This window comes from Gymnogyps californianus, chromosome 1 (assembly GCF_018139145.2).
Source record: "Gymnogyps californianus isolate 813 chromosome 1, ASM1813914v2, whole genome shotgun sequence".
Taxonomy (NCBI): domain Eukaryota; kingdom Metazoa; phylum Chordata; class Aves; order Accipitriformes; family Cathartidae; genus Gymnogyps; species Gymnogyps californianus.
The window spans coordinates 142,121,997-142,148,761 of NC_059471.1; the positions used below are offsets into that span (position 1 = coordinate 142,121,997).

At 40.3% G+C, this 26,765-nt stretch overlaps 1 protein-coding gene across 1 annotated transcript in view; it reads left to right on the forward strand.

Moving 5' to 3' along the window:
* Positions 1–26,765, forward strand: part of SCUBE1 (signal peptide, CUB domain and EGF like domain containing 1) — a 211,663-nt gene that overhangs the window by 118,394 nt on the left and 66,504 nt on the right. Inside the window, exon 8 of the mRNA XM_050912438.1 lies at positions 18,243–18,359. Within this exon, the coding sequence (XP_050768395.1) occupies positions 18,243–18,359 (117 nt within the window). The remainder of the gene's footprint in view (positions 1–18,242; positions 18,360–26,765) is intronic.

A 26,765-nucleotide genomic window follows, 5' to 3' on the forward strand; every position in this document is an offset into this window, starting at 1 on the left:
CTTTAGAGCCATCCAATGATTCCTAGGATTTTCATCCAACTTTTTTCATAATGTATGGAAAGACCTCGAGGGCTTCCAGCTGTCCTTTATCTCCCCTGTTCAGAGAAAAACACTTGGATTCAGAGTAAAGAGTGCTCTCATTAAAGAGATGGCACTGAATGACTTTTCTCTGATCAGTGAATGTTGCACCATGTTGCTGTTCATACAGCTCATTCACATTTTCTTCACTTCCCCCTGGGCTGTTGCCATTGTAGAGTGGAAAGGAGTGCAGCCTTAATTGTACTCCAGGTGGGCTTATGGTGAGGTTCTGCCATCTGCCAGAGTTCTGTGGTGGGTGCTATAAACTGGATGTTTAGCCATGTACATTCTGTAGATTAGGAAGGAAAGTGCACATTCATCCTGCAGAAGTTCACACATCGAGGCATTTAACACCAGAGCCTTACCATTATCTGTAAGGTATGCTTACATCCACCTTGTTGCAGAACACCTTGCACTTACTATAAATCAGTGGGGCACAACCAATGTCTTCAGGTCTTCTTAAACATATCGTATAGTTTATCTTACAGTTAGTTGAGCACTGCCTTCAGCTCTTAAAATTATGTTCAAATCTCTGTTTTGTATGGCACAACACAATTTTTTCTGAAAATAATTTCACTGTATTTCTCAGGAGCAGTCACAGAGACATCCCCACTTCCCTTCACCTTCTTTTCCTCAAGAACCTATTTGCCAGGACTGTTTTTCCTGTCATAGCATCATAGCATGAGACTGCCCTGCCTGATTAGAGGAGTGTGTTAATGCATTTCACTTATTGTTCGGTCTAAATCCAGCATCAGTTTGAAACACAGTGTATCATGCCCTGCCTACCTGGATGAAAGCCATTCTAGTGTGGGCACACAACTTTAGAAGTGCCAAATTTCCAGTCAATCCTACTAATACACATATCCTCAAAATATTTTTTCCACTGTCACATCTTCAGCAATGGAAGTTGCTTTTATTCATGTGTCCAGTTTCCAAATCTCTTTTTTCTATTGCAGCCCTGGATAGAATTCGTAAGTCCAGTGGCCCCACAGTCTACAGCTGTTAAGATGAGTCATCCAGTAGTCTAGCGCTTTATCTTTATATATATTGTAAATTATCAAGTCTCACTGGCTTAGCATTACTCTCTTCTTGGACGCTGTCTTTCACTTGAAAAGGCTACAGGGTTTTTATGGAGCAATTGTCTGTTGATATCCTGAAGCTTTCTTTTACGTAGAACTTGATACTGTGGACACAAAAATAGATTTTATAGCATCAGTTATGCCATTGGGCTGGCTCACGACAAATAAGTCAACTGCTCACAAAGATGTGACAGGTAGCTGAAAACTTCCTCTTTGAGGAACCAGAACTGCAGAACTGTCTAGTCTTAAGACTCAAGAAGTCCTCATCTCCTGATCAAAGGTAATGCTTTGGTCTTTGGCTACTCTTTACATCAACTCTTAGGACCAACAAATTTTATGATATATTTTTAATATTGTCTTTGAAAATGCAGTCACTTGCTACATTGTCATCATCACAGGCCTTACTAGACTGCATCAATCCTTAAGGTGCTTTAGCAACACGACCATGATGTTCTATCCAGGGCATTTCTTAGATCTTATCCTCTGATCAGCACTTTTTGAAGAGGTGGACCTGGCCTATTTCTTGCCATGTTTCATTTCCCTCCCTGTACTCTTTCATAGTCAAATGGATCAGGTTTTTTTGGGCTTGAACCCAAGTGACTTCAGAACAACTTCAAAGGCTATGTTTCTCTCTCACCTTCAATCCACCTTTTCCATTCTTTCCAGAGATCACTGTTGTAATAACTCACTTACTTTGGCAATAAAATGTTCTTCCTCTGGCCCTAGAAGATGTAAGGTTGGTTCCTTCTTGTCTCAAGAAGAGAGTTTTACAAAGTTCTTTTCAGTATAGCAAAGAGCAACAGGACGTTGAGCCCATCTTGAAGTTAAGGAAGCGCAGTAATTTCCCTTGCATGTTTAAGACCAGGATAATGGGCCAAACGGCAGTAATACCATCACTACAAGTGTCTTCAGAAACCCAAACTCTACACTGAAATTCACTCCTTCAGAAGACATGTTCAACTCATTGTGTGTCGGGACAGCTTAAGGTTTTGCCATTGGGCACTGACTTCTTGTGTCATCAGTAAGGCTATTTGCAGCCCACCTCAGATACAGGAATGTAATTCTCTTCCCTTCCGTTGAAGCTGGCTCCCAAGATCCCTACAAATTATTTTACTGTCAATTGAAGTGCTTGTATAAACTGTAAAGTGCATTGGAACTCTCCTGGACTTACTGTTAAAGTTTGCCTCTGTCTAGATTGTTTCTGTAGTGTAGGAAGCACTTCAAGTCATTTGGAAAATCACACCACCAAGGACCAGCTTTGCCAGGCTGGGATATATATGTGTACCTATATTACATTCGATCCCTGATTTCCTAAGAGTGGCTTACAGGCAGGGCTTTGGTCTGTCTATATTCATGGCACATAACCAGCAATTAAGGTAGTATTTTCACTGGTTCTGTATTTTCCCTTGCTGTGGCAAGAATCCTTTGACTTCTGCAGATGGCTCCTCGTACTTTTTTAGTAGCCTTCCAGCCATTTATAATGAGCACCCAGCTACCTGCCTGGAGAGCCGAGCGTGCAGTCCACTAAGACCATTTCCTCTCCACAGCAATCACTAGAGATGTGAGCTGTGGGAACTGCAATTTGGGCATTTCTCCCATGGATTAGCTTATGACAGAGAACATCACTGCATGTTATATGGGACAGAATTATCTCTTTTTTTGCCTTAATGTGGGCTTGCTTTGGAAAGTGTACTTCCACTATCAGTTCAACTCCAAGGATCTCAAACATTGCAGCAGATAGCCAGAGCCAGTTCAGACTAGTAGATCACAAGTGCAGGTCCTGCTTTGGCCACTGTCATGACATGCCAGTACCCCATTCTCTGTGTGCTGGTCAGCTCTTTCATCCAGTCTTGTGCCTTCTGAAGGTACCTAGAAACATCAGCCAAGGTAACTGTGTTTATCCTGTCCTGGCCAAAGCTGTTTTGATTTCAGGAGATTTTTAGCCCAGTACCTACAATGGATTTTAATGAGCTGCTCACTTCATATTAAAAAAAAACACAATTTGAGTTTATGGTCATGACTTACTGCATTTGAAGCACATTTTAGCATCTGTTACATCAAATAGTCAGATTTACAGCTTTAGAGCTGATCCTTCTTACGTTAGGTTTACCCATTTGAACCTAAAGTGGTACCCAACTTTATATATCTTGAGTCATCTGAGCTACATGGTATTTTTTCCTAAACCACAATTATCTAAGGATTAGGCTACCCTATTCACCCTGGACATCAAGCGTGCTTTGACTTTTATTTGTCTGGGAGCAGATCCTTTAGGAGCACCCCTCACCCGATTGCCTCAGTGGCAGGAAGGTACCTAGTTATAGCTATTTCCACCCTAGATTATTGCTGCAGGTAACAGATTGTGTCAGGCCTGTTTGTTAATGAGCAGAGGTAGAACCATCAGATGTGAGCTGAACATACTCCTCAGGAGTTCAAGGGAGAAAGGCCATCTGAAACACCATCCTTGCTTCTGCAGTTGCCCCTCACAGAGGCTTCCAGGCATTATGCAGCTCTTAGCAGAGCAGTCCTCTGCATTCCCTGTTTCTGGTGAATCAAGATCCTCCTTCAGGTAGTTTGCATAAAATAGGGACAGAGAGCACACACCCAGTGTGTGAACTTCATATCGATAATCATGGGAGGAGAAAGCAAGGACACTTTCTTGAGATGCGTTGTCCATATGCACATTCATATGGTCAGCCACCCTTCTCCCCTTCTTTCTCCTAGTCCACCTGGAAATTCTTGGGATTCCAGAGCTGAGAAGAACTGATGGTACGGGACTGTGTGGTCTTAAGGCTAAAAAATCTCAGGTCTTGCAAGGATCTATGCCCTGTATGAACATGCATGTGAATAACAGATAAAAACCTTCTAATTTCTCTAGTATGCAGTCTTCTTTTTACTTCCGCCTCTCCCTATGACACATTGCAAATTTGAGGGTTATAGTCTTTGCTACTGAAGACCATAAGCTTGGTAGAACAGCAGGGGGGTGTTATAGCTTATGTTTTTTGGAATCATAGAGTAACTGTTCTTGTGGACTTTCTAGTCCGTTGTGCCTACCTGACCCAAGCTGTTGCCTCCAGTCTGGTGTTTTGTTTGTTAGGAATTTCAGGACTTAATCTCTTTGAATCACTGTTTTCTTTTCAGCAGAGACATACAGCTCTTTCTTGATTACAGGAAAACAGAATCCACAAAGTTAACTAGAATTACCAGAGTCTTATAATTAAAGGGGTTTTCTCCTGCCATGTGTAAAATGACATCGTATCAATATGGAAACCTTCCTCGGTCATTCTTTCAGTCATCCAAAGATCTCTCCTCTGGTGGTTCACTGTGAATAACTTCTCCAAAGTCAAACCACTGTCTTGAATTACTGTATAAACATACAATGATTGTGTCGCTCATATGGAAATCCACCATTTTCTGGATTTCAGGACTCTGTGGTGGAGCCATATTTAGCTCCTTTGCAGCTCAGGAAGGAGCTGCAGAACTGTAGAACTTACTGAAGCCATGCATTCTTTACCTAAAAAATCCTTTAATCTGATGAGAGTTTTCTGGCAAAAGCCTTTCTTTTTTCTTGAAATAAAGTTTTGTTGGAAGACACTGGTTTTCACAGTGCTTTTGCCTGGAATGATCTTCAGAAATAGGGAGACAGAATGTACACAGTAGTCTGGTTAGAACATTCATTGGAAATGTGAGAAAATTATACTGAAGACCCTTTCATGGTGATTTGCCACCCATGTTCAAGGGAAATGTTGGGCTATAAAGTCAGACTAACTCGTTATTGCCTCATGAAGGTGCTCTACCCTTGGGGCCAGTATTGATAACCGATAGCCTGATAAGGGCTTGGGATTCTTCAGTTTCAATAAACATGAAAGAATAGAAAATGGGACCTGAGTCTCTAACATGGCATGTAGTGCCCTAACTACCAAGCCATTGGAATAAAGAGTGTTATGAACTCTGGTTTTTCATCAGAAAATTTCCAAAAGTCTTAGGTTGTTTTACACCAATGTGAATTAAAAATGTATTCTGCAGACTTCATTTTTGGTTCTCTTTCAAAATGGAATGAGATTTTCCAGGTGATCCTACTCCCGGTTTTCTGTCTCAAAGAGCAGAGAGATGGACAAGCTAGTGTTTGTTTTCAAGTGTTCTTCCAAAGCAATTAACTTCTATCGTAGTTACAGCCTACTAAGGGTCACTTTAAGCCAAGAGCACCTTTTCAGTATGTACTTCAGTTTCTAGCTTTGTTGTACTGCCTCCTAGGACTCTTTCAAATTACTTAAAATATGTCTTTATTTCTCTGAATGGCTTTTATCTGACTTAGAAATGCTCACTGTCAGAAAGCCAAGTGTGCTGCTCTGTATGCATCACAATCTTTTTGTGCTTTAATCAAGAAAGCCTTTAAAACATATTATTAACAGGCGTATTGCCAGGAGGATCTCTGACTCAGTTACTAACTGTGAAACCAAGACCTCACTTTAACTCTTTCTGTCAGTTCTACTTTGCTATATGAAATCATAGAAAACAGGGGGAAGGAATCCCTGGGGTCATTCATGCATTCTCTCTCCCAAGGGCAGATCCTTTCATCTTGAGTTATCGTCACTTTTATTCATTGGGTTTGTGAATAGTGTGCTGTTTCCTGTAAAAATCCCTTTTCTTCATTTCTTTGCTGATGATAAAGACACTGACCTTATCCAGAATTCCTACCAATACCTTCCATTGTTTTGCTCTTCCATTTTCAATGAAAGGTTTTGTCCAAGGTCAGGAGGTAATGCTCCTTTGCGATGTTCAGAGTATTTCAGTTTTTCTTAAATGCAGCTTCTCTATTTAGAAAAAGCACCACAATCACGACTAATAGTGCTATTTTTAAGGGACCAGACTGGACTCATCCGGAGCTTATAAAACACCTGATCCAATCTATCAAGTAACGTTCCCTAAATATGTAGTGTTCCCTGAAGAGGAATCGAACTTCTCTGAAATGAGAGCTGCAGGATTCATGATTCAGTGCAAGATTCACCTAGTCGTTTCTTCACACATTCTGTATGTGGCAGTGCAGAATTCTCATCCTATTTTCATGCAAATAAAATTCTACCAATCATGAAATTGCAAGGAAATGAGGAGACAAGCATAACGGAGTGAAGAATTCCACATCCTGCAAGTTACCCTTTCTGTCTCACCTTTTTGCATTCCCTGAATATGAAGCTCTTTCAGTTTCTCCTTCATCTGTTCACAGCTATTTGTTTCTTTCATTATACTCTTCTGAATGCTCTTTCTCTATCCTTTCAGCATCACAGAGCATAATTTACATGAGAATAACATAGTTCGCACTTAACTGAAAATTCAAATATTTTAGTTGTGTGTTTGGTTTCTCCTTGTGCTTGTTGTCCTTTGGGTCCCTCCTTGTACCCTGATCTCATGCCATATACCGCATGTACTGCCGCTTGCAGTAAAATTCTTTTTGTGGATGGCAGCAGCAGTCTTATCATATGTTCTCTGTCTCATTGCTTTCTTACTCATACTGTATATTCCCTCTTACTTAAAGGCAAGCAATTCGGTATAATCAACAGGATATTTAAAAAAAAAATTGCCTTTCCTGAGTTAAGTTTTAATCTCTTCCAAGTTTCAGGCTTTCAGAATTTGTGTATTTTTGCTCAGAATTTGAGTGGGATTTTGAGTGTTTTTTTATCCAGTTAGATAGTCTTTATTATTAGGCATGGTCATGCAGTTCACCTGCATACAGCAGTGATGTGACTAGTGGTTAAAATTATTTCTGTAAGATTCTCCTATATAACATAAATGTTAAGAGGAGGAGTGTACTATGCAAAACCCCAGTATACCTGGAATTCAGAAAGAGCTGTGTTTGGTGGAGATTGTGCTGTGATACCAACGTGAAGGAAATAGATGAGATGTCAGCGCAGGCTACCTTTGAGCTAGACTGAGCAAAGAGCGTTTTTCGGGTGTGAGAGGAGACGAGATGAGATACAAGTTATGGGCTAATTTGATTCCAGATACTTTTTGTATTAAGCTGAATGGGCTCAATGTTCTTTAAGGCGAGGGAGCCAGTACCACTAAGCTGAGCAGGATCTGGCCTTCCCATAGAACTGCTCTCATACCTTAGCATCATTGCTGTTTTGTAACTGTAACTTAATAGTAGCTGGCACAGTGGAGTCCTGGTGTTGGTCCTTATGAGGGCTTCAAAATGCTACAGTGATGCAAAGAATCATTACAGATTATGACAATTAATGGTTTAAGATTAGGTCTTCTCAAAGTAAAAACAAGCATGAGTATGTACTTTTTTCCCTCTTAAAAGAATCACCCAATTCCTGGCAGTTTCCTTTGAAATCTTACTTAAAAAAATAAATCCAGTTTAAATTTAAGATAGGACTCACCGATATCCTGTGTGCACTATCTAGGACTGGTTCTGCAATTTCTTTTCTGCGGAGATGTACTGTAAAATCTGTTGGGAATCAGTGCAGGACATAAAGCAAATGAGGAAAGGATGGCAACTCCTGTGATAGCTATCAAGGTGATGAACATTAACAGGGCATTTTTCAGCTTTTCAGTATTCATACTTACAGATTGCCAGATATTTGGCTTTCTTTCACAAATTTCCTTAATCTTTCCTCACTTGTTCAAATATATAAGTTTTCCTGTCTTGTACACATAGCCTGGAGAGTCAGTTTGTGTTTCACTGTGAAATAAATACAGACAAATCAAGTAATTTTTATGCGTTTAGGATAGGTAAACAGGTTATGTATTGGTTCAGACACAGTAGCAGTTTACAACAGCTTTAGTTACCGCACATCTGCTGAGGAACAGAGATTGCTAGTAGTTTAACCCTTTTTGCCACTCCAGTTGCCAGGCAATATTACGTCACAGGTGCCTCATTAGGAAAAAATGGTCTAAGGTAATCCATATACCTCATAGTTGCACTGGCTAAAACAGTGAGTGCTCTAAAGCTGCCATTCTGCTTGCAACCTTTAGCTTTCAGTTACATCAAGATTGACTTGTTCGTGTGTCTGAGCCCTGAATTTAAGACAGTTATTCTGAGCATAAGATACTGTGTTCAGATCTTGTGCAAAATTCAGAGCAAGTATAGAAGTAGATACGATTACACTCTGAGTATTGTTACTCATAACTTTGCTTGGGCTATGACCTACTTGATAGGACCTGATAGCTACTCTAAATTCACAGCTCCAGACTGCTCCATTATGAATTGCTCTTTGGCTGGCATAAAAACTGGCTCAAAATAAGCTTCTCTAATGTGGTACAGATTTTGGGAGCAAAGCCCAACCACCCTATTTCTGCTGACCCCAGTAAGCTTTAGGCTACTGCAAATGAATTCCAAATGAAAGGCAGTTGAATTGTTAGTTTGCTTTAACTTGCCCTATGGTCAGTGTTATCATTTGGCCAATCATAGGAACTAGGTAGGGAAAACAAGCATTTTTCCCCGTTCATGTCTTCCTTTCAGCTGTACTTACTGCTTACCATGTCAACCTAAATGGTTTACAGAAATTTGGCAAACTTAGAAAACATTCTTTGTTTTGGGGGACTGCAATCTCTTCTTCTCCCTTTTGTCCTAAAGTAAGATATTGCCCAGATTCATGTCTTTGGACAGCATTAAACACCTCAATGGCCTTTTAAATTTGAGAATCAGCACAACCTGCCTCTCTATGTTTCCAACAGCAATTACCTTTAAACCAGTTACTAATTACTAATTAGTGTTAATTAGTGAGAAAAGAGGGCACACACTGCACATTTTGCAGTGTATGGATTTCACTGTCTTTGGAGTTTGATGTCATAAACCTACAGATGTGACCAAACCTAATCTTTTATTGCCTACCTGTAGCTGCAAAAAATCCTTTTCCTCTGCACAAGGCCTTAAGACAAGAGGTCAGTCTAACCTTTGTCTCTGATTCAGAGGAGATGGCAATCATTAGCTATACAGAATTTTTTCATTTCATTTCTTCCAAGAACAATTTTTTCTGTGGAAGAAGGTGCCGTTAACTGTCCCTCTCATGCTTTTCCTAAGAGACAGATGATCAAGACAGCAGCTGCTGCAAGACTTCCTTGAATGTAGGTGATGACTTAAGTGGCTTCCCTCTCCGTTTTCACTTGAGGCTATGTATGATTTCTTCTGTTTTCACTACAGCTGGCCACTTTTGGTCTTCTGTTAAGGCTTCTTTGCATGTTTATACACACATTATTGAAAACAGCTCTTTCATTTACAGTTGTTCTTCACTCTTTCCAGTCATTGTGTTATGATCAAGAGTTGGAAAACAAATAGGGCTTTCTGGATCCTGTCGACTGGAGACTGCCATGCTGGGTAACAGAAAAGATCAGAGAACCACTTTTCCATATCTCCAAAGAAAACACCTTGATGCTGGATGGCTTGCTTTTGCTTTCATGCCTTGTGGCTTAAAGGCACTTCGTGATAGAGCTGCGTATTGATCAGACAAAGGGAAGTGACACTGATCACTAGTGCAGTATTTCTATACTTTTTATACGTTCTGGGCATAACATGAAATTAAGATCATCCTCCTTCATGCAGAGGTCCACATAGCACTCCTCTGTCTTCTGTCTTGCTCAGGATACAGCAGCACAGGTCAACACAGTAGGAATACACTACATTGACTGGTATCTCGGTGGCCTGCACAATGGCACAGTGACTGCAAAATGGCATTTATGCTTTTAGATGGTAATAGTACAAGCCCAAGTTATGTTCAGCATCTTCTCCCGAGGGCTCTTTGTGACTGCCATGTGGCTCAAACTTCTTGTGTGATGGGCAGGATTACACCTTTACAGTGCAAAGAGGGTGCTTGCCTCTTTCTGAAATTAATTTCTTCCTTACCACCCAAAGAAGCTTATATTGTTTTAGGTCTTCCTAAAAAACATGATTGATCACTTTGTTACTTGTCTGTTTCATTCCTTATACCCATCTACAGCATCTTTAGGGATTTTTAATCTTTTTATCTTTTAAGAGAATTATTTGAAAATTTGTGTTATCTTAAGCAAATTTTTATCACACTGAACAGTCTATCAGATGTTTTAGCAGGTTGACTGAGACTGGGAAAGCAGAGTTTTGCATATAAGTGCAGGTGTATGCACACATTCCAGAGTTTATGGGATTAGTTTTTTAAGTAGAACATAATTAGAGCCAATCCAAAATGACTGGCCTTGGTTAAGACAAACCAGAGACACCAACCTGTCTGTTATGTAATGCTTTTTCTTATTAATCCTGTTGCGTATTATGCTAATCTAAAGGCATTGAAGAGTGGATAGAAAAGATTAAATTCTCTTATCCCTCTAAAAAGTTACATTTACAGAGGAATAAATATTATCAGGGCAAAAAGTAAATTAAGAGTGGGGAGTGTCAAGTCTTGCTTTTAATTTCAGTACTATTGCTAGTAATTTCTGTACTATTGGTAACAATAAAACCAATGCTATTTGACATTTATAGAGCATGTGTGCTAATGAATTTCAAAAGATCTTATGAGTATAGGAAATACTGCATCTTAAATGATGCATTTAAATACTGCATTTTAAATGAGGAGACCAGTATGTCACAAAATTTCTTGTGAGCCCCAGCACAAGTAATTTGCCAAGGGTGGCATAGCAGCTTATGGGAAGCTAGGGAAGAAATTTAGGTCTCTACTTCCATGCTCCAACTTTCCAAACATGAGCATTTCCTATTGGAAATATCATAGAATCATAGAATATCTCAAGTTGGAAGGGACCCATAAAGGTCATCAAGTCCAACTCCCTGCTCCTCGCAGGACTGCCTAACACTAATCCGTATGACTAAGAGCATCATCCAGATGCTCCTTGAACTCTGACAGGCTTGGTGCTGTGACCACTTCCCTGGGGAGCTTGTTCCAGTGACCAACCACCCTCTCAGTGAAGAACCTTTTCCTAATGTCCAATCTGAACTTCCCCTGACACAGCCTCATTCCATTTCCTTGTGTCCCATTGCTGATCACCAGAGAGAGATCAGCACCTCCCCCTCAGCTGCCCCCCTTGAGGAATGTGTAAACTGCAATGACGTCACCCCTCAGCCTTCTCTTCTCCGAGCTGAACAAGCCAAGTGACCTCAGCCACTCCTCATAAGTCTTGCCCTCAAGACCTTTCACCATCTTGGTTGCTCTCCTCTGGACACACTCTAATAGTTTGATGTCCTTCTTATGTTGAGGCGCCCAAAACTGCACACAGTACTCGAGGTGGGGCTGCATCAGTGCAATGTAGAGTGGGACAATCACCTCCCTTGACCGACTAGCTATGCTGTGCTTGATGCACCCCAGGACATGACTGGCCCTTTTGGCTGCCAGGGCACACTGTTGACTCATATTCAACTTGCCATCAACCCAAACCCCCAGATCTCTTTCCACAGGGCTGCTTTCCATCCTTTCGTCCCCCAGTTTGTGTGTATAAGCAGGATAACCCCATCCCAGGTGCAGAATCTGGTACGTGCTCTTATTAAATTTCATACAGTTGGTGATTGCCCAGCTGTCTAGTCTATCCAGATCTCTCTGTAAGGCCTCTCTACCCACAAGGGAGCCCACAGCTCCTCCTAATTTAGTATCATTGGCTTATGATAAGACTAAAATCTAAATGTATCAGATATGTGTCAGCGATATGAATGTATCAGATTCCAAAGAGATCTTGAGCTTGAATAGGATACTGAGTAGACAAGAACTGTGCCCTTGAATTTGACATGCAGCTTGCTGTGTTCATGGTACTTCCCTTCTCCCTCTTCCCCTCTAGAAATAAAGTAAAAGTGAAACTCAGATTCTTTAGTCTCTATAGGATGTGTGAATCAGTTTCATTGAATCATAGACTTATGTAAGTTGGAAGGGACTTCTGGAGGTCATCTAATCCAACCTCCTGCTCAAAGAAACGGCAACTATACCAGGTCGCTCAGGGCCATGTCCAGTTGAGTTTTGAATATCTCCAAGGACATAGATTTTACAGCCTCTCTGGGAACCCGTTCCTGTGTTTGACCACTCTCATGGTGACAAATTTTACCTTGTATCAAGCTGGAATTTCCCATATTCTAACTTCTGTTTGTTGCCTCTTGTCCTTCCACTGTGCACCTCCAAGAAAAGTCTTGTTCCATCTTCTTTATAATGTCCCATTAGTTAGCTGTAGACAGAAATAAGATCTCCTTTGAGCATTCTCTTGTTAAGGCTGAACAGCTCTCAGCTTCTCAGCCTCATCATGTGCTCCAGCCCCCTAAACATGATCTTGGTAGACCTCCACTGAATTTGCTCTAGTATGTCCATGTCTTCCTTGCACTGGAGTGCCCAGAACTGGACACAGCACTCCAGCTGTTGTTACTCCACGCACCAAATAGAAGGGTAGGGTCACTTCTCTGGATCTTCTGCTTGTACTCTTACTAATACAAGCCAGGATGTTGTTGGCCTTCTTTGCCTTAAGGAAACACTGCTGACTTTCATTCAACTTGTCCACCAGGGACCCCAGGTTTTCCTCCAAAACTGCTTTTTAGCCAGTCAATTCTAAGCCGGTTCTGTTGTATGGGATTATTCCATCCCATATGCAGGACTTGGGTTTGCCTTCATTGAAGCTCATAATGTTCCCCTCAGGCCGTTTTTTCCAACCTGTTAAGGCCCCTCTGAATAGCAGCCCGGCTCTCCGGTGTATTGACCACTCCCCCAATTTGGTATCATCCACCAATAGTTGGTGGATAGTCCGGGTTGTTAGTAGAGACGTTAGGCAGTATTGGCCCTAATATCACTAGCTGAGGCTGAGGGATAGCTCTAGTGACAGACTGCCAGTTGGACTTTGTACCACTGATTCAATCCTTTGAGTCCAGCTGTCCAGCCAATTTTCCATTCCCTGGATTATCCACTTATCCAGTCTGTCTCTCACCACTGTGGCCATAAGGATACTATGGAAGACCATATCAAAGCACTTGCTAAACTTAAGGTGAAAAACATCCACAGCTCTTCCGTTATCCACAGTGTAAGTCATGTCATTGTAGAAGGCAGTCGGGTTAATAAGGCACGATTTGCCCTCAGTAAGTCAATGCTGGCCATTCCCAATCATCTTCTTGTCTTTCATGTGCTTGCCAATGGCTTCCAGGATGATTTGTTCCATAAACTTACAGGGGTCTGATGTGAGGGCTGGCTGGCCAGTAGTTCCCCAGATCCCCGCTCTTGCCTTTCTTGATGTTTCTTTTTCCAGTCATCAGGAACCCTACCCTATCCTCATGACTTATCAAAGATTATAGAGAGTGACCTCACTAAGACATATATTACTGTGTGATCTTCAGATTTATCCCTTCTAGTCCCATAGACCTATATAACTTTGTTCTGCTTTGCACCATATCTGAGTTCCTAAAACATGATTTTGGATCTTAGTTGAAATTGGCCAAGGCTGCCAAAGTGAGTAATAAAGATTCCAAGATTTGCCTGATTTTGAGCAATACCCTTAAAATCACATCATGTTCTTTTGATCATAGAGATAAAGTGAAGTCACAAAAATTGGAGGCAGATTTTGGAGACACCTGTCTTCGAGGCAGTTTTTCAATGGCTTTATGAAATAATTGTGTCATGGTTTGACCCCAGCCAGCAACTGAGCACCGCACAGCCGCTCACACCTCCCCCCTCCCAGTGGGATGGGGAGGAGGATCGGAAAAAAAAAAGGTAAAACTTGTGTGTTGAGATAAGAACAGTTTAATAACTAAAGTAAAATAAAATATAGTATTAACTAATAATAATAATAGTAATTGTAATGAAAAGGAATATAACAAAAAAAAAGAGAAATAAAACTCAAGAAAAGACAAGTGATGCACAATGCAATTGCTCACCACCTGCTGACCGATGCCCGAACAGCGATCCGTGCCTCCCAGCCAGCTCCCCCCAGTTTATATACTGGGCATGACATTCTATGGTATGGAATTTCCCTTTGGCTAGTTTGGGTCAGCTGCCCCGGCTATGCTCCCTCCCAGCTTCTTGCACACCTGCTTGCTGGCAGAGCATGGGAAACTGAAAAGTCCTTAACTTAGGATAAGCACTACTTAGCAACAACTAAAACATCAGAGTGTTATCAACATCATTCTCACACTAAATCCAAAACACAGCACTGTACCAGCTACTAAGAAGAAAATTAACTCTATCCCAGCCGAAACCAGGACAAATTGGCCACTTCCAAAAAACAGATTTGAATAGAAGCTTACATTTTGAATTGTTACATTTACCTGTTTCATAAAAGAAGCTGAAATTTAGGTTTTCAGAAATGTTCCCAAACCATGACACGTGTTCAGAGTTTGAGGCATTTAATAGCATTCAAAGCCAAATAAATCCTGTCTGGTGTCAGTCTTCTTTTTAAGAAAGTGACCAGGCTCTATTGCCACCTGGTAGAGATTCTGCTTTAGTTGAAAAACTTCAGAACTAGAACCTGGAGAACTGATCTTTCACTGCTAAACCCTTGCAGACACTGAAGGACTGAATACCCATGTAACTTCACCTGGTAACTTAGTCAACATTCCTGATCCAGTGCTGAAGGACCAATAGCTCAAGCTTGTGCTTTTTAATAGGATATTTTAATATCAAGAAGCAGTGCATATCCCATACTGCAATGGACTATTGTTAAAACAATAAATATCCTAATTGACTAAACCATAGGTATAGCATGTTGGTAATGATTTTGGTTACTTCTTGTCTACGGATCCAGGGAGCAGATACATGAGACATTGTTCCAGAATTAGGAGCTTACAGTGGAAAAACACAATGTAAGCTGTCCCAGGCTGCCTTATGTAAAGAGATGTCATTTTCTTAGATCCCTGTTTCTGTCTGAGTTTTCTGGTGGGAATTCAATAAGGATGTAAGTGGAGCTGCAAACATCACTTTAAATTCACAGTGAAGTCTAATAGTTTCAAATTATGAGCTTTATCATAAATCAGAAGGAATCTAAATGTCAGTTACATGACACTGCTTTATTTGTTTCTTCCAGTTCTTTTTCTTCTCCCTCATCAGAACAAAAAACATCAGAAACATCCCAAAAAGTCTGAAACAACAACAAAAAAGTAATAAATATGCTGAGGTTGCCTTTCACAGAGAGAGAAACAGTGGAAAATGGTCTGTAGGATCAATATCACCATGAAGATCTGATCCAAATTTTGAACATCCATTCTTTCCCTTCCATATAAGTATAGCTTCTCCAGCATGATAGCTTGGAAATAAGTAGTTTGCTTCTGCTCTTTATTTGAGACCTAAAACTTGTATTTGCATTTCAAATATATACTAAAGTTTGATAGTGGTGAGGTGAAGAATGAGTTGAAGTCATTTCTAACAGAAACACAGGTGGTGAGGTGCTTCAGTTTATGTTGTATATAGGCCTCAGCTATTCTATTTGATGTAGCTCGTAATACCTCTTTCTCACATTCTGCTGTTCACGTTCGCTTTCTTTTACCAATGTTTTCTCATGACCTTGAGTTTAAGGAATTTCATCAATACCTCTTTCCAATTATCCAAAATGTTAGACGTACTGTCAGATGTCCTCTTGCTCACTTGGATCTTCATTCTGTTAGAGTTCGTCATGTATTAGAGTCACCGGGAAAGTTGAAGGGTATTTATCCTTTTTGGTTTGTTTTACTAAATCTCTGTGAAAATAAGAAAAGCTGGCTTGATTCCCTCTATTTATACATAGAAATAACTCTTGTTCACTGAATGACCCTTACCCTATAGATCCAGTCATCCATGCCATGGGAAAAAAAAATTGTTGTGTCTATTCATTTTCACTGGATGTCATCCAGAAAGCAGAAATATTACTGCTTATGTTCATCTCGTGTTGATGAACTGCAATAAAGGACTCTTCATATGCCAAAGTTAATGTGCTAACGTAAGATTTACTGCTCTTTGCAGTGCCATGCCAAATGTACACCTTCAGCATTTTTTCCTGTTTTTTAACCTTAACTCTTTACTCCTGGCAAATCATCCTACCATTAAACTGTACCCAAGTAAAAAAGTTTTAAATGACCTGAACCTTTTCCCTTCTCTGAAACATAAAATCATTTGATATGTTGGCCTATGAGGACACACACACACACATTCATATACAAATGGAAATGCCAGCATTGTCATTTACAGAAGAATTCTTCAAGCAGCAGTTTCAGCCTCTAAGTCTATAAAATAGTCCTTCCCAGGGGAGTAAATGAAAATCAGAACTGTATTACTTTAACAGGTAGGTTCAGGTCCTGCAAGTCATACCTAAAGTGAGCAAGAACTCCACCTGAAAATAAGAAGCTGCAGACTCAGCTCCATTTTCAGAAAGCTGCTCCAGAAAAGATGTCAATCCATTTGTTAGCTGTGCTTGCTGGCAGTTATATGCAAATTCATTTGTATACTAATTGCTTTTTCTACATGATGTTATTACATAGCACACGTGGCATAAAAAATTGAAAATCTATCTAGTAGAGCATGTGTGAATGTATGTGGACGGCGGAGTTCTGTCCCATGCTGTTAATGCATGTGTGCCCCAACCCCTTGCTTTCAGTTTGTTCGTAAGTGCCAGCAGCTTATTCCACAGCTGATGTAGAGGTCTGTGCCGGTGCAAAAGAAAAAAAAAAAACAGTTACACTTTTTTTCTCTTATTTTGAAGCAGTGAAGTCCCTCCAAAGGGCCAGTCTAAGTTCACTTTGAGGGCATTAGCAGAGGCTACTTTAAAATAAGAATCTTTTAGTACTAGTCAATTGAAAGATCAAGCCTTTTCTGTTCTGTGTAAACAATTTTTGATCAATGTACTGTTCTAAGGCAATTCCCGATTAGCATAGCCTATAGCTTATTGTCAGACCCTGTCCACAGGGTACAATTGTGACACAGGCTGTGAATATTCAGCAATAGGAGTCTGTAAATCTGAGTAAGTAATGACAAAGCCTCTTTAGGGAAAGCCAGAATGAGGTGAGCTGAGTAGAATAATGGCAGTCTTAGGGGGCAGGGGGGTATTTTAATTTAATCAAAGCCAGAGCAACTGAAAAAGATACTATTAAAAGGACTTGCTCTCTGAAGTAAATACTTTCAGATAAATGCACATTTCAAACTGATGTGCTAAATTGGCATCCTTACATCCACTCTTTTCTCTGGATCAAAGCAAAGTTAATCATTTCACTTGCCTTTTATCTATTTTATGGATGTGTGTGTGGGTATGTGTGTGTATGTATGTGTACGGTGTGCGCATGTGCATACACGAGTAACAGAAAATAATGGCAATGAGGGAGGGGTTTTTGCTTTTTCTGTAATGAAGTTGAAGATTTTTTTTTTTTAATGTAGTGGTACCTAATAGTCATTGCCCACTGTTGTAAAAGCTCAGAAGTATTGCAGCTTTCTCTTGCCTGTGTTTGCCCAGCCACCCTTCTACATACTACAAGCACTGGGAAATTTCAATGACACAGCTTGGAATGGGTTCAGTGACCTCAATTATGCCCTCCCACCCACTCCAAACTCCTTTCAATTTGCAAAAAGCTTTAAGTGGACAAAACCCAGATGCCTTTTGCTTGTAGTTCAGTAAGAACAGATTGGGCATGTAGATTCTTGTCAAAGTGATATATGTAGTTCATTTTCCATTAACTCTTTCTTAACTAAGGATTTAAAATTCTCAGTTCCAAGTCTAGCACTCTGCTTTGCTTTCTACTGCTTTTTAAAGTTCATTATGCCTACAACATCATTTAAAAAAATGAACCTTAAAAAGCCTCGGCTAGACATTGACTGATATGAAACAGACTGAATGTTTGGTTCTGCTTTTAAAGGCAATCGCTTTTTTTTCTTTTTAAACTTGTTTCATATGTAATAACCCATCCTATTGTCTAAGACAGTTCAAAAGCACTAACTAAATATGATAAATAAAAACACCAGTTTGGGGGGAGAAAGAAATCATGACTTGTGGAAATGATTTACCAGTCAAAACCAGTACATGGGCCCTGATGACCTCGAGAGCTTGCTTCAGTTGGCTTGCTTAAACTTAGATTGCTTTCGTAATGTTGTAATATTGCCCCAAAGAGTTGGTGCCTCTCCCCTCCCCCAGAACATTTCATTACACTCCCTTTCTCCCTCCCTCTCTCTCTCTTTCTCTTTCATTCTGCAGAAACATGTGCTGTCAATAATGGAGGCTGTGATCGGACTTGCAAGGATACCGCGACAGGGGTACGATGCAGTTGCCCAGTTGGATTTACCCTGCAGCCTGATGGGAAAACGTGCAAAGGTCAGCTTCTGTTTGCTTTGCAATGCATCATTTGCCTTCAGCGGTTCCAGTACAAGATGTAAATATTCAGTTATTTAATCAATACTTTTAAGTTAAGGCAATACTGGTATAGTGATTGCAATTGAGTTCATTAGCTTTCTCCTTCCCTAATTTTTCTGTATTTACCTATTTCAATCATTTTTCTCTCTGTTTATTAGAGAGTTTTATTACTGCAAAGAAATGAGATACAGAGGTCAAACTGTTTCAGACTGACCAGAGATTTAGAGGAATAACTCTGGGCTGCAAAAAGCCTTCAGTTTCAAAGGATAGTCTGATACCCTTGTAGAACTTCAGTCATCTAATGGTGTCTGGATTTGTCTATTCAAAAAGCGAGTTAAAATTCTCAACCAGTACTTTGTTACCTGCAGATAATCAGCTGGTTATTACTAAGTGAAGACAAGCAAAAGTTGCAGAGGTATTGCTCAAAAAAACCCAGACAATTGTCCATTTCTGCCCCTTCAGAACATAAGTAGCCAGCTACAAAGGAAAACCAAAACATTTACTAGTGCACAGGTCTAAACCAAACAGCTGATGCTCAGATTTTACTGTTCCAAAGGCAGCACAAGAACCTTGGCATTTTGTCCTTCATAAGTGTGTTAAAACTGAGGTCAGGGGAAGAGAGAACAGAAAAGAGCATCTGATATCACTGTCAACATCTGTTCTCAGTTAAGGAGACAGGGAGAGTTCTCAAATATCCCTGCAGAATCACACTTAATGGCACTATGCACAGGAGTAGATTTGGATACATGTTAGTAGGACCAGGCCCTCCATCAACCATTTTCCCATCTTCCTATGTGTTTCTTTTGAGCTCCATTGCAAGAGACTTGGTGATAGACATCCAGGAGGACATTGCATATATTGTTGTCACAGAGAATACTTTTTTATCACTCAGTGACTTAGCATAAGTTGACCTAACTTGCTAAGAAACTCTTGGGATTTTTTTCCTTCAAAGTAACCAGAAATGTCAGAATATCTTCAGTCCAGGGCTTGATGTTACTTAAAATAGTAAAACCCACAAAAATAAACAGAAAATGTGTGGTTTCCTCTTGCTCCAGGCTGAAAAATCCCAGTGCTTGGGCATGATCCTGTTAGTATTTATAGAAATAACAGTCCATTTGCCTGTTTATTTGAAAATAAAACATTTAAACTGCCATTGCACACAATGTTAATAGTTAAGGGTGAGCACACATCAAAAATCAGTCGTTTTAGTTCAAGCCACATAAAAATAAATCTTCATTTTTACAGGCAGACTAGCTAAGCCATAGCAGAGCAGTAACTGATTCCACCGAGTGCTTAAAAAGGAGGCATTTTAATACTGTAACATACACCTAGACTTGATCATAATGTTTATTATTGAAACTGCATCAGGAAAAAAAAGATTAATTCTAAATTTAGAAGTTTGGCCATAGAACTAATATGAAACAATATTTATATAATAATCAAGTCTCTAATTAGTGCTATAGACAAAATGAAATATTCAACTGATCCTCAAACCAAATACTCTAGCTCTAAGCTCTTTCACATTTTTTTCTTTTCCCCTTTTTTATGAGACAAAAATATAAGAAACAGAATCTGTATTTTTATGATGCTGCAGATTCTTTCTTACTTTCTTAAAATAAGCAGCAACTGGAAATTAACTCATATGGTTCAACAAACCACCCAGGCCACTTCTTTTTAACCTTTATTGACATTTTAGGAAATACTCTTCATCATAAAATGGTAAAATACGTTTTGCATTTAATTTAACTGTAATTAATAATATTTATCTGATGTATTGCACTGTGAGATTTCTGGGCTAGATTCTGCTTCCCTAAAGCTAAAGTAACTTCCCATTTAAATCTGTGCACAAAGGATCCTGCACTTAAACTGACCAGTGGAGCTTCTTTCATAGTTTTCACAGGCAGCCCTTAGTCAAGATTGCTGTCTAAGATTTACCTCTTCTGAGTGCAAAAGTGAGCATTTCGGTGGTGTGACATGGATGCCTTTCGGCTCCTCTTGCTTATAGGTAAAGCCTGGAAAAGGCTGGGGTGGGTAAATTCAGTGTGCACATATTCCTTCCTCTGAGTTCTATAGGAAACAAAAGAAAAGAGTGATCAGCTCAGGTTTTCTCCATTGATTTTTTTTCTCTTTACTCTCCTTGATTTGACTGGCCCACAATTCCTCATCTATACAGTTCATTGTTCCCTCTAGCTGTAACATTACATTCGTGTGGTAAGAGCAATGGATTATCTATTGGATGCCCTTTAAAGCATCTTCAGGGATCATGCAGCTGTCACATCCTGTCTTTCTTGGGCAGAGTTTTCAAGTCTATCAAGTGACACAGCATCTCCAAGTGAGGTTTTTCATAGAAGCATCATTTTAAGAGAGGTTGTATTTCTAAATATGGGAGAAAGATATGCCATTATCTATTAAAGGAAAGTAGAGAAACAGGGCATGTAAGAAAAGCTGAGAAAAATTGGAGGGATAACTAATATATTAACCGAAAAATGCAATTGTGGGTTGAGCAAAATGATTAATATGTTTAGGTTGAATTTAGCAAATAATGTTGACCAAAAAGAATGTTTTTATTGGAAAGTCTACGATTTTTTAGTCCATCTTGGCATCTTCCTCTCTAAGACATTTTACATAGTGCAGCTACTATTTGAAATGATGTAGTTGCTTAGATTCAAGAGGCTTAAATAAGACTCAAAGAAACATCTGAACTTCTGAGTACTCTGAGGTGGACATTGTGTAATTTATTAATCTGTAATTCTAGCTCACTTGTAGGTGATTTCATCAATAGTGCGCTTTTACCATACTGGTATTTTATGGAAATCTATTGCCACTTTTCTTCCTTACTTTTTACAAGGGAATCGGGTAAATTAAAGAACATTTTTATTTTTAAATTAGTGAAATAAATAAAAATATTATTTTTCTAAATAACAAAAATTCCTAGATGGTTCTGGTCAAAAGTCAGGACTAGTCTGTTTTAGGCATTGTATAGACATATAATGGGAAAAAGAGTTTACTGTCTAAAATGTTCACAGGTTTTTGTTTAGTAGTTTGGAATTTCATTAACTGTTTAGTATAGAAAAAAGGCAAGTATACATACAAAAGGAAAGGCAATTTTTTAAGAAAGAGTATATGCAAACATGCTTTATTTGCCAAAAGATGGCAAATAAGCCCTATTAAATGTAACTAATTGTTCTACACTTTGTTTGCAATATCATATTTCATATTCTATAGTTCTGACATAAAAGCTGGGATGGATTCAAATCACAGAGTACAGAACTGAGTCAGGACTGAAACTCTGGTATTTCTCCTGGCCCTTTCCCAATGTATCAGAGAATGGAGGGTGCAGGAAAGCAATTTCCAAGTAGAACAAGGGACCTACCTTCAGCCGTTTTGCATGTTGACCTCTTTCATGGGCTCAGTGGGAAATGAGAGTTCATTGTACCTCAAAGAATCAAGCCTCTTTTGTTAATGCAGAGTGCAGTCTGGTTTATGTCAAATGTCAATAAAATAGGGAAGAAAAATTGTTGTGGAGAAAGTTTTAACATGGAATATGTACAGGTAGCTGCATAGCCAGTAGGAAGACTACTGTAGCAGAAGATTGTTTTGGTTTCTGGAAGCTGAAAAAATCTTTTTCATCTCTGATTCTTTCTCCCTTACTTATATTACTTACCTGATCTCGTAGTGAAATAAGAGCAAAAGTGCTGTCTGTGGTCTAGTTAGAGGGACCTTCAGATGTATTAATGGTGGCTGGGATAAAAATTCATTAACCTTTTGCTGTTCTTTAAAAGTCAATCTCAAACTCAAGTCATCCTTCAGCTGGGTTGGCACACAATGGAGAATGCTCCTTTTTTCCCTTCAGCTTTTCTATCAACTTGGCTCTTAATAAGCCAAACCATGGAGGCTTTTGTCAGCTAAGAGAAGAGACACATCCCAGGCAGAAAGAGTTCCATATTCTCCCTCTAATTAATGCTATTTAATTTCTCCTACCATTGTAACTGGGTGATCCCAGCTTGATACAGAGTTAATTTGATTCTGTCGATTATTGTGCTACACATGACAAAACAGTGTAGTTCATTTCCTTAAATGCCTACCAAGTCATCCCACAGCAGTCAGCTAATGCAGACAGAAAGGGAGCCAGAGGATTAAAAAACCTAGTGGCCCAGGATGCTTATTGCTCATTGCCTCCTACCCACTTTTTAATATCCCCTATATTGTGCATATCAGGGATTCTGTGGTCCTTGGCTCCCTTGCTTGTTGGTTTCTGTGCATCCTTCTTGCTGAGTACCCTTTTCATGCATCCAGCTGTAATCTGCCCTCAGTGAGAAGATTCATCAGTTTAGCATTTTAATTATATTAAATACAATTTATGTAGCTGATAAAGCAGGAGACTCATTTGCAAAAAACTTGCGTGTTCAAGAGGAGTGAAGTCAGACTAGATTAAACTTAGCATAGATTTCTGAAGATTGTTTAAATCCAGCTGCCAAACTGGATCAAATAATAAAGGGTTCATCTGCCCAAGGGCAGCTACAGAAGGATGGGAGACAAGCCGAGCAAGGGAGCATTCTTCTTCCAGGACTTACAGTAGAGGAGGACTGGGAATGACTGCAAAAACCATCTGAGAGACACAGGGGCTTTCTTTGTGGGTTCTCTAAGAAGTGAATTAGAGCAAGAGGAAGGGCCACAGGCTTCTGGCATGGTGTAAAATGTAGGACCGTGTGTCTGATGTGCTCTGTCTCTGCCTCAGGGATTTAACAAAGAAACTGTGCCCCCAAGGCACTCTTTTGCCCCAGAATAATGCGGCTTCCCAGCACTGTACACGTAGACATAGAGGAACTGTGCAGGGTGCAGCACTTGCTGAACTCCTGGAGTCAAATGGCAGAGCAAATATAATTTTTAAGCAGGAGAAGAGAAGCATAACTGGATTTCTAAGGGTTATGGAGCAAAAGCCACATCTCAAATATGGCTTTTCTGTAAACATCTATAAAGTGCCACCTAACTTTGCAGTGCCCCATAGATGTTTTGTAATAGGAAGATGTGTATTGTTTTGTTTAGCTAACTTTCTATTTTGCACCATTTTTATAGGTAAGCTTGACAGTGGAATTTTGGGGAGGTAGATACTCAGCTGGGCTAGAATGTCAGTGGTTTTAGTAGCAATATGATGTTACATTGATAATCTGCCACCGGCTGTGGCTAAATACAGCAGTATTAATTCATGTGCACGAATAGATCTTTGCCAAGCCCAGGTGATTTCATGGACATTTATTTAGGAGACAGAAGGGTCACTGCACGTCTCCACCTAGAGATGGGGCATTTTATTTACTGTGCAACACTAAGTAAGCCCTTCTTAGCCCTCTGGCATATTGTTTAACTAGAGCAGTGTTACGCTGGGGTTATGTGACTGGATGCTGTTAAGGCAAACATTTCTTCTTCCTGCTGTCTCATTGTCATGGTTACCCAGCAATGTGGTGTGCTCTCTACTTCCTTGAAACGGGCCCTCATCCTTTTGCATTCAGATGCAGCAAAGAAATGTGGCACTTACATGCTTAAATACTTGACTGTGCTGCAGTGGGAGCATCAGAAATGCCTTAGCGTTGAATGGTTTGTCTAGTAACTCAACTCTGTAACCTTCCTTATCATTAAGCAATCTAGAAAAGAAGAGCAGGAGCGTAGAGACTAATGAACAATTTGAGTCAAAGGACTGAATCAAAGTTTATTGAAATAAAAGGGAATTTTTGCATTGGCTTTATTAGGTTGACATAGTAATTGCTCTTTTTTGTCTTTCTTAATTGCAGCCTATTACAGCAGGAAAATGCATTTTAAATTGGTTTTGGATACAAAAAAGTGAAACCTTGAAAGTGAATTAATTTTTGAAAATGGAATTGTTTCTGTGAGGAAAGAGTTTGTTACAGAATGAGTTTCAATGAAGCAAAATATGTCATGTTTTGTTAAATATGAACTGAAAGGTTTCATTAAATTAAATGTTTAAAATTAATGCTTGACATCAGTTTGGTACGAGAATATGACTCAGATGTTGAAGGCTTTCCTCTCTTTTCATTCAGAACACACTAACACTAAGTGAAAAGCTCACAATGAACAGTTTAGCTGGCCAATTTGGCTTCATTTCCTGGCTACAGAATATCTGCGAACGGTTATGATTTCCTCCATCATTCCATTAGTCGAAATTACTTAAAATTTGGTTTAGGTTTTTTCTCTAAATTGGATTAAATTGACTAAAGCTTTTAGAATTGTATCTTGTCAGTCCTGATCAATGCATATGAAACTGAAAATGTTTCCTCTTTTTTTAGAAAGGAACACCAGAAGGAGTTGCAGGTTATTTTTATTGTTTATTATTAGTAAGATGCAGTTGTTAATCTGGTACATCAACTATTAGCTTGCTTGAGATATGATACTGCCTTTGTTTGACTGTGATTGATTGGATAAGTTTCAGAGTGGTGTATTTTTTTCACTGAGTGCCTAAATGGGGAAGTTTTTGCAGTAGGAGTAATTACCTGTGATGAACTCAGGTTTTGTTTGGTTAATATCCCTGATCAACTTGACTTTTTTTTTACATGCCAGTAAAAGTTTGACAGTAAAATATATCCCTGTGCAAGATAACCTCTGTAAAATATATAGAATCATAGAATCATAGAATGGTTTGGGTTGGAAGGGACCTTAAAGATCATCTAGTTCCAACCCCCCTGCCATGGGCCGGGATACTTTCCCCTAGACCATGTTGCTCAAAGCCCCATCCAGCCTGGCCTTGAACACTTCCAGGGAGGGGGCATCCACAACCTCTCTGGGCAACCTGTTCCAGTGCCTCACCACCCTCACAGTGAAGAACTTCTTCCTTACATCTAATCTAAATCTACCCTCTTTCAGTTTAAAACCATTACCCCTCATCCTATCACTATACTCCCTGATAAAGAGTCCCTCCCAGTCTTTCCTTTAGGCCCCCTTTAAGTACTGGAGGGCTGCTATAAGGTCTTCCCGGAGCCTTCTCCTCTCCAGGCTGAACAACCTCAGCTCTCTCAGCCTGTCTTCATAGGAGTGGTGCTCCAGCCCTCTGATCATCTTTGTGGCCCTCCTCTGGACTCGCTCCAACAGGTCCATGTCCTTCTTATGCTGGGGGTCCCAGAGCTGAACGCAGTACTCCAGGTGGGGTCTCACAAGAGCAGAGTAGAGGGGGAGAATCACCTCCCTTGACCTGCTGGTTACGCTTCTTTTGATTCAGCCCAGGATACAGTTGGCTTTCTGGGCTGCAAACACACATTGCTGGATCATGTTGAGATTCTTGTCAACCAACATCCCCAAGTCCTTCTCCGCAGGGTTGCTCTCAATCCACTCATCACCCAGCCTGTATTTGTGCTTGGGATTGCCCCAACCCATGTGCAGGACCTTGCACTTGGCCTTGTTGAACTTCGTGAGGTTCGCACGGGCCCACCTCTCAAGCCTGTCAAGGTCCCTCTGGATGGCATCCCTTCCCTCCACCGTGTCGACCGCACCACAGAGCTTGGTGTCATCAGCAAACTTGCTGAGGGTGCACTCAATCCCACTGTCCATGTCGCCGGCAAAGATGTTAAAACAGCACCAGTCCCAATACCAACCCCTGAGGAACGCCGCTCGTCACTGGTCTCCACTCGGACATCGAGACGTTGACCACAAATCTTTGAGTGCAACCATCCAGGCAATTCCTTATCTACGGAGTGGTCCATCCATCAAACCCATGTCTCTCCAATTTAGAGGCAAGGTTGTCATGCGGGACAGTGTCAAATGCTTTGCACAGGTCCAGGTAGATGATGCCAGTTGCTCTTCCCTTATCCACCAACGCTGTGACCCCATCGTAGAAGGCCACCAAATTTGTCAGGCATGATTTGCCCTTAGTGAAGCCGTGTTGGCTGTCACTAATCACCTCCTTATTTTCCATGTGCCTTAGCATAGTTTCCAGCAGGATCCATTCCATGATCTTGCCGGGCACAGAGGTGAGACTGACTGGCCTGTAGTTCCCTGGGTCTTCCTTTTTTCCCTTTTTAAAAATGGGGGTTATGTTTCTCCTTTTCCAGTCAGTGGGAACTTCCCCTGACTGCCATGACTTCTCAAATGTGATGGATAGTGGCTTAGCTACTTCATCCGCCAGTTCCTTCAGGACCCGCGGATGCATCTCATCAGGTTCCATGGACTTGTGCACCTTCAGGTTCCTTAGATGGTCTCAGACCTGATCTTCTCCTACAGTGGGCAGTTCTTCATTCTCCCAGTCCCTGCCTTTGCCTTCTGTGACTTGGGCGGTGTGGCTGGAGCACTTGCCGGTGAAGACCAAGGCAAAAAAGTCATTGAGTACCTCAGCCTTCTCCATACCCTGGGTAACCAGGTCTCCTG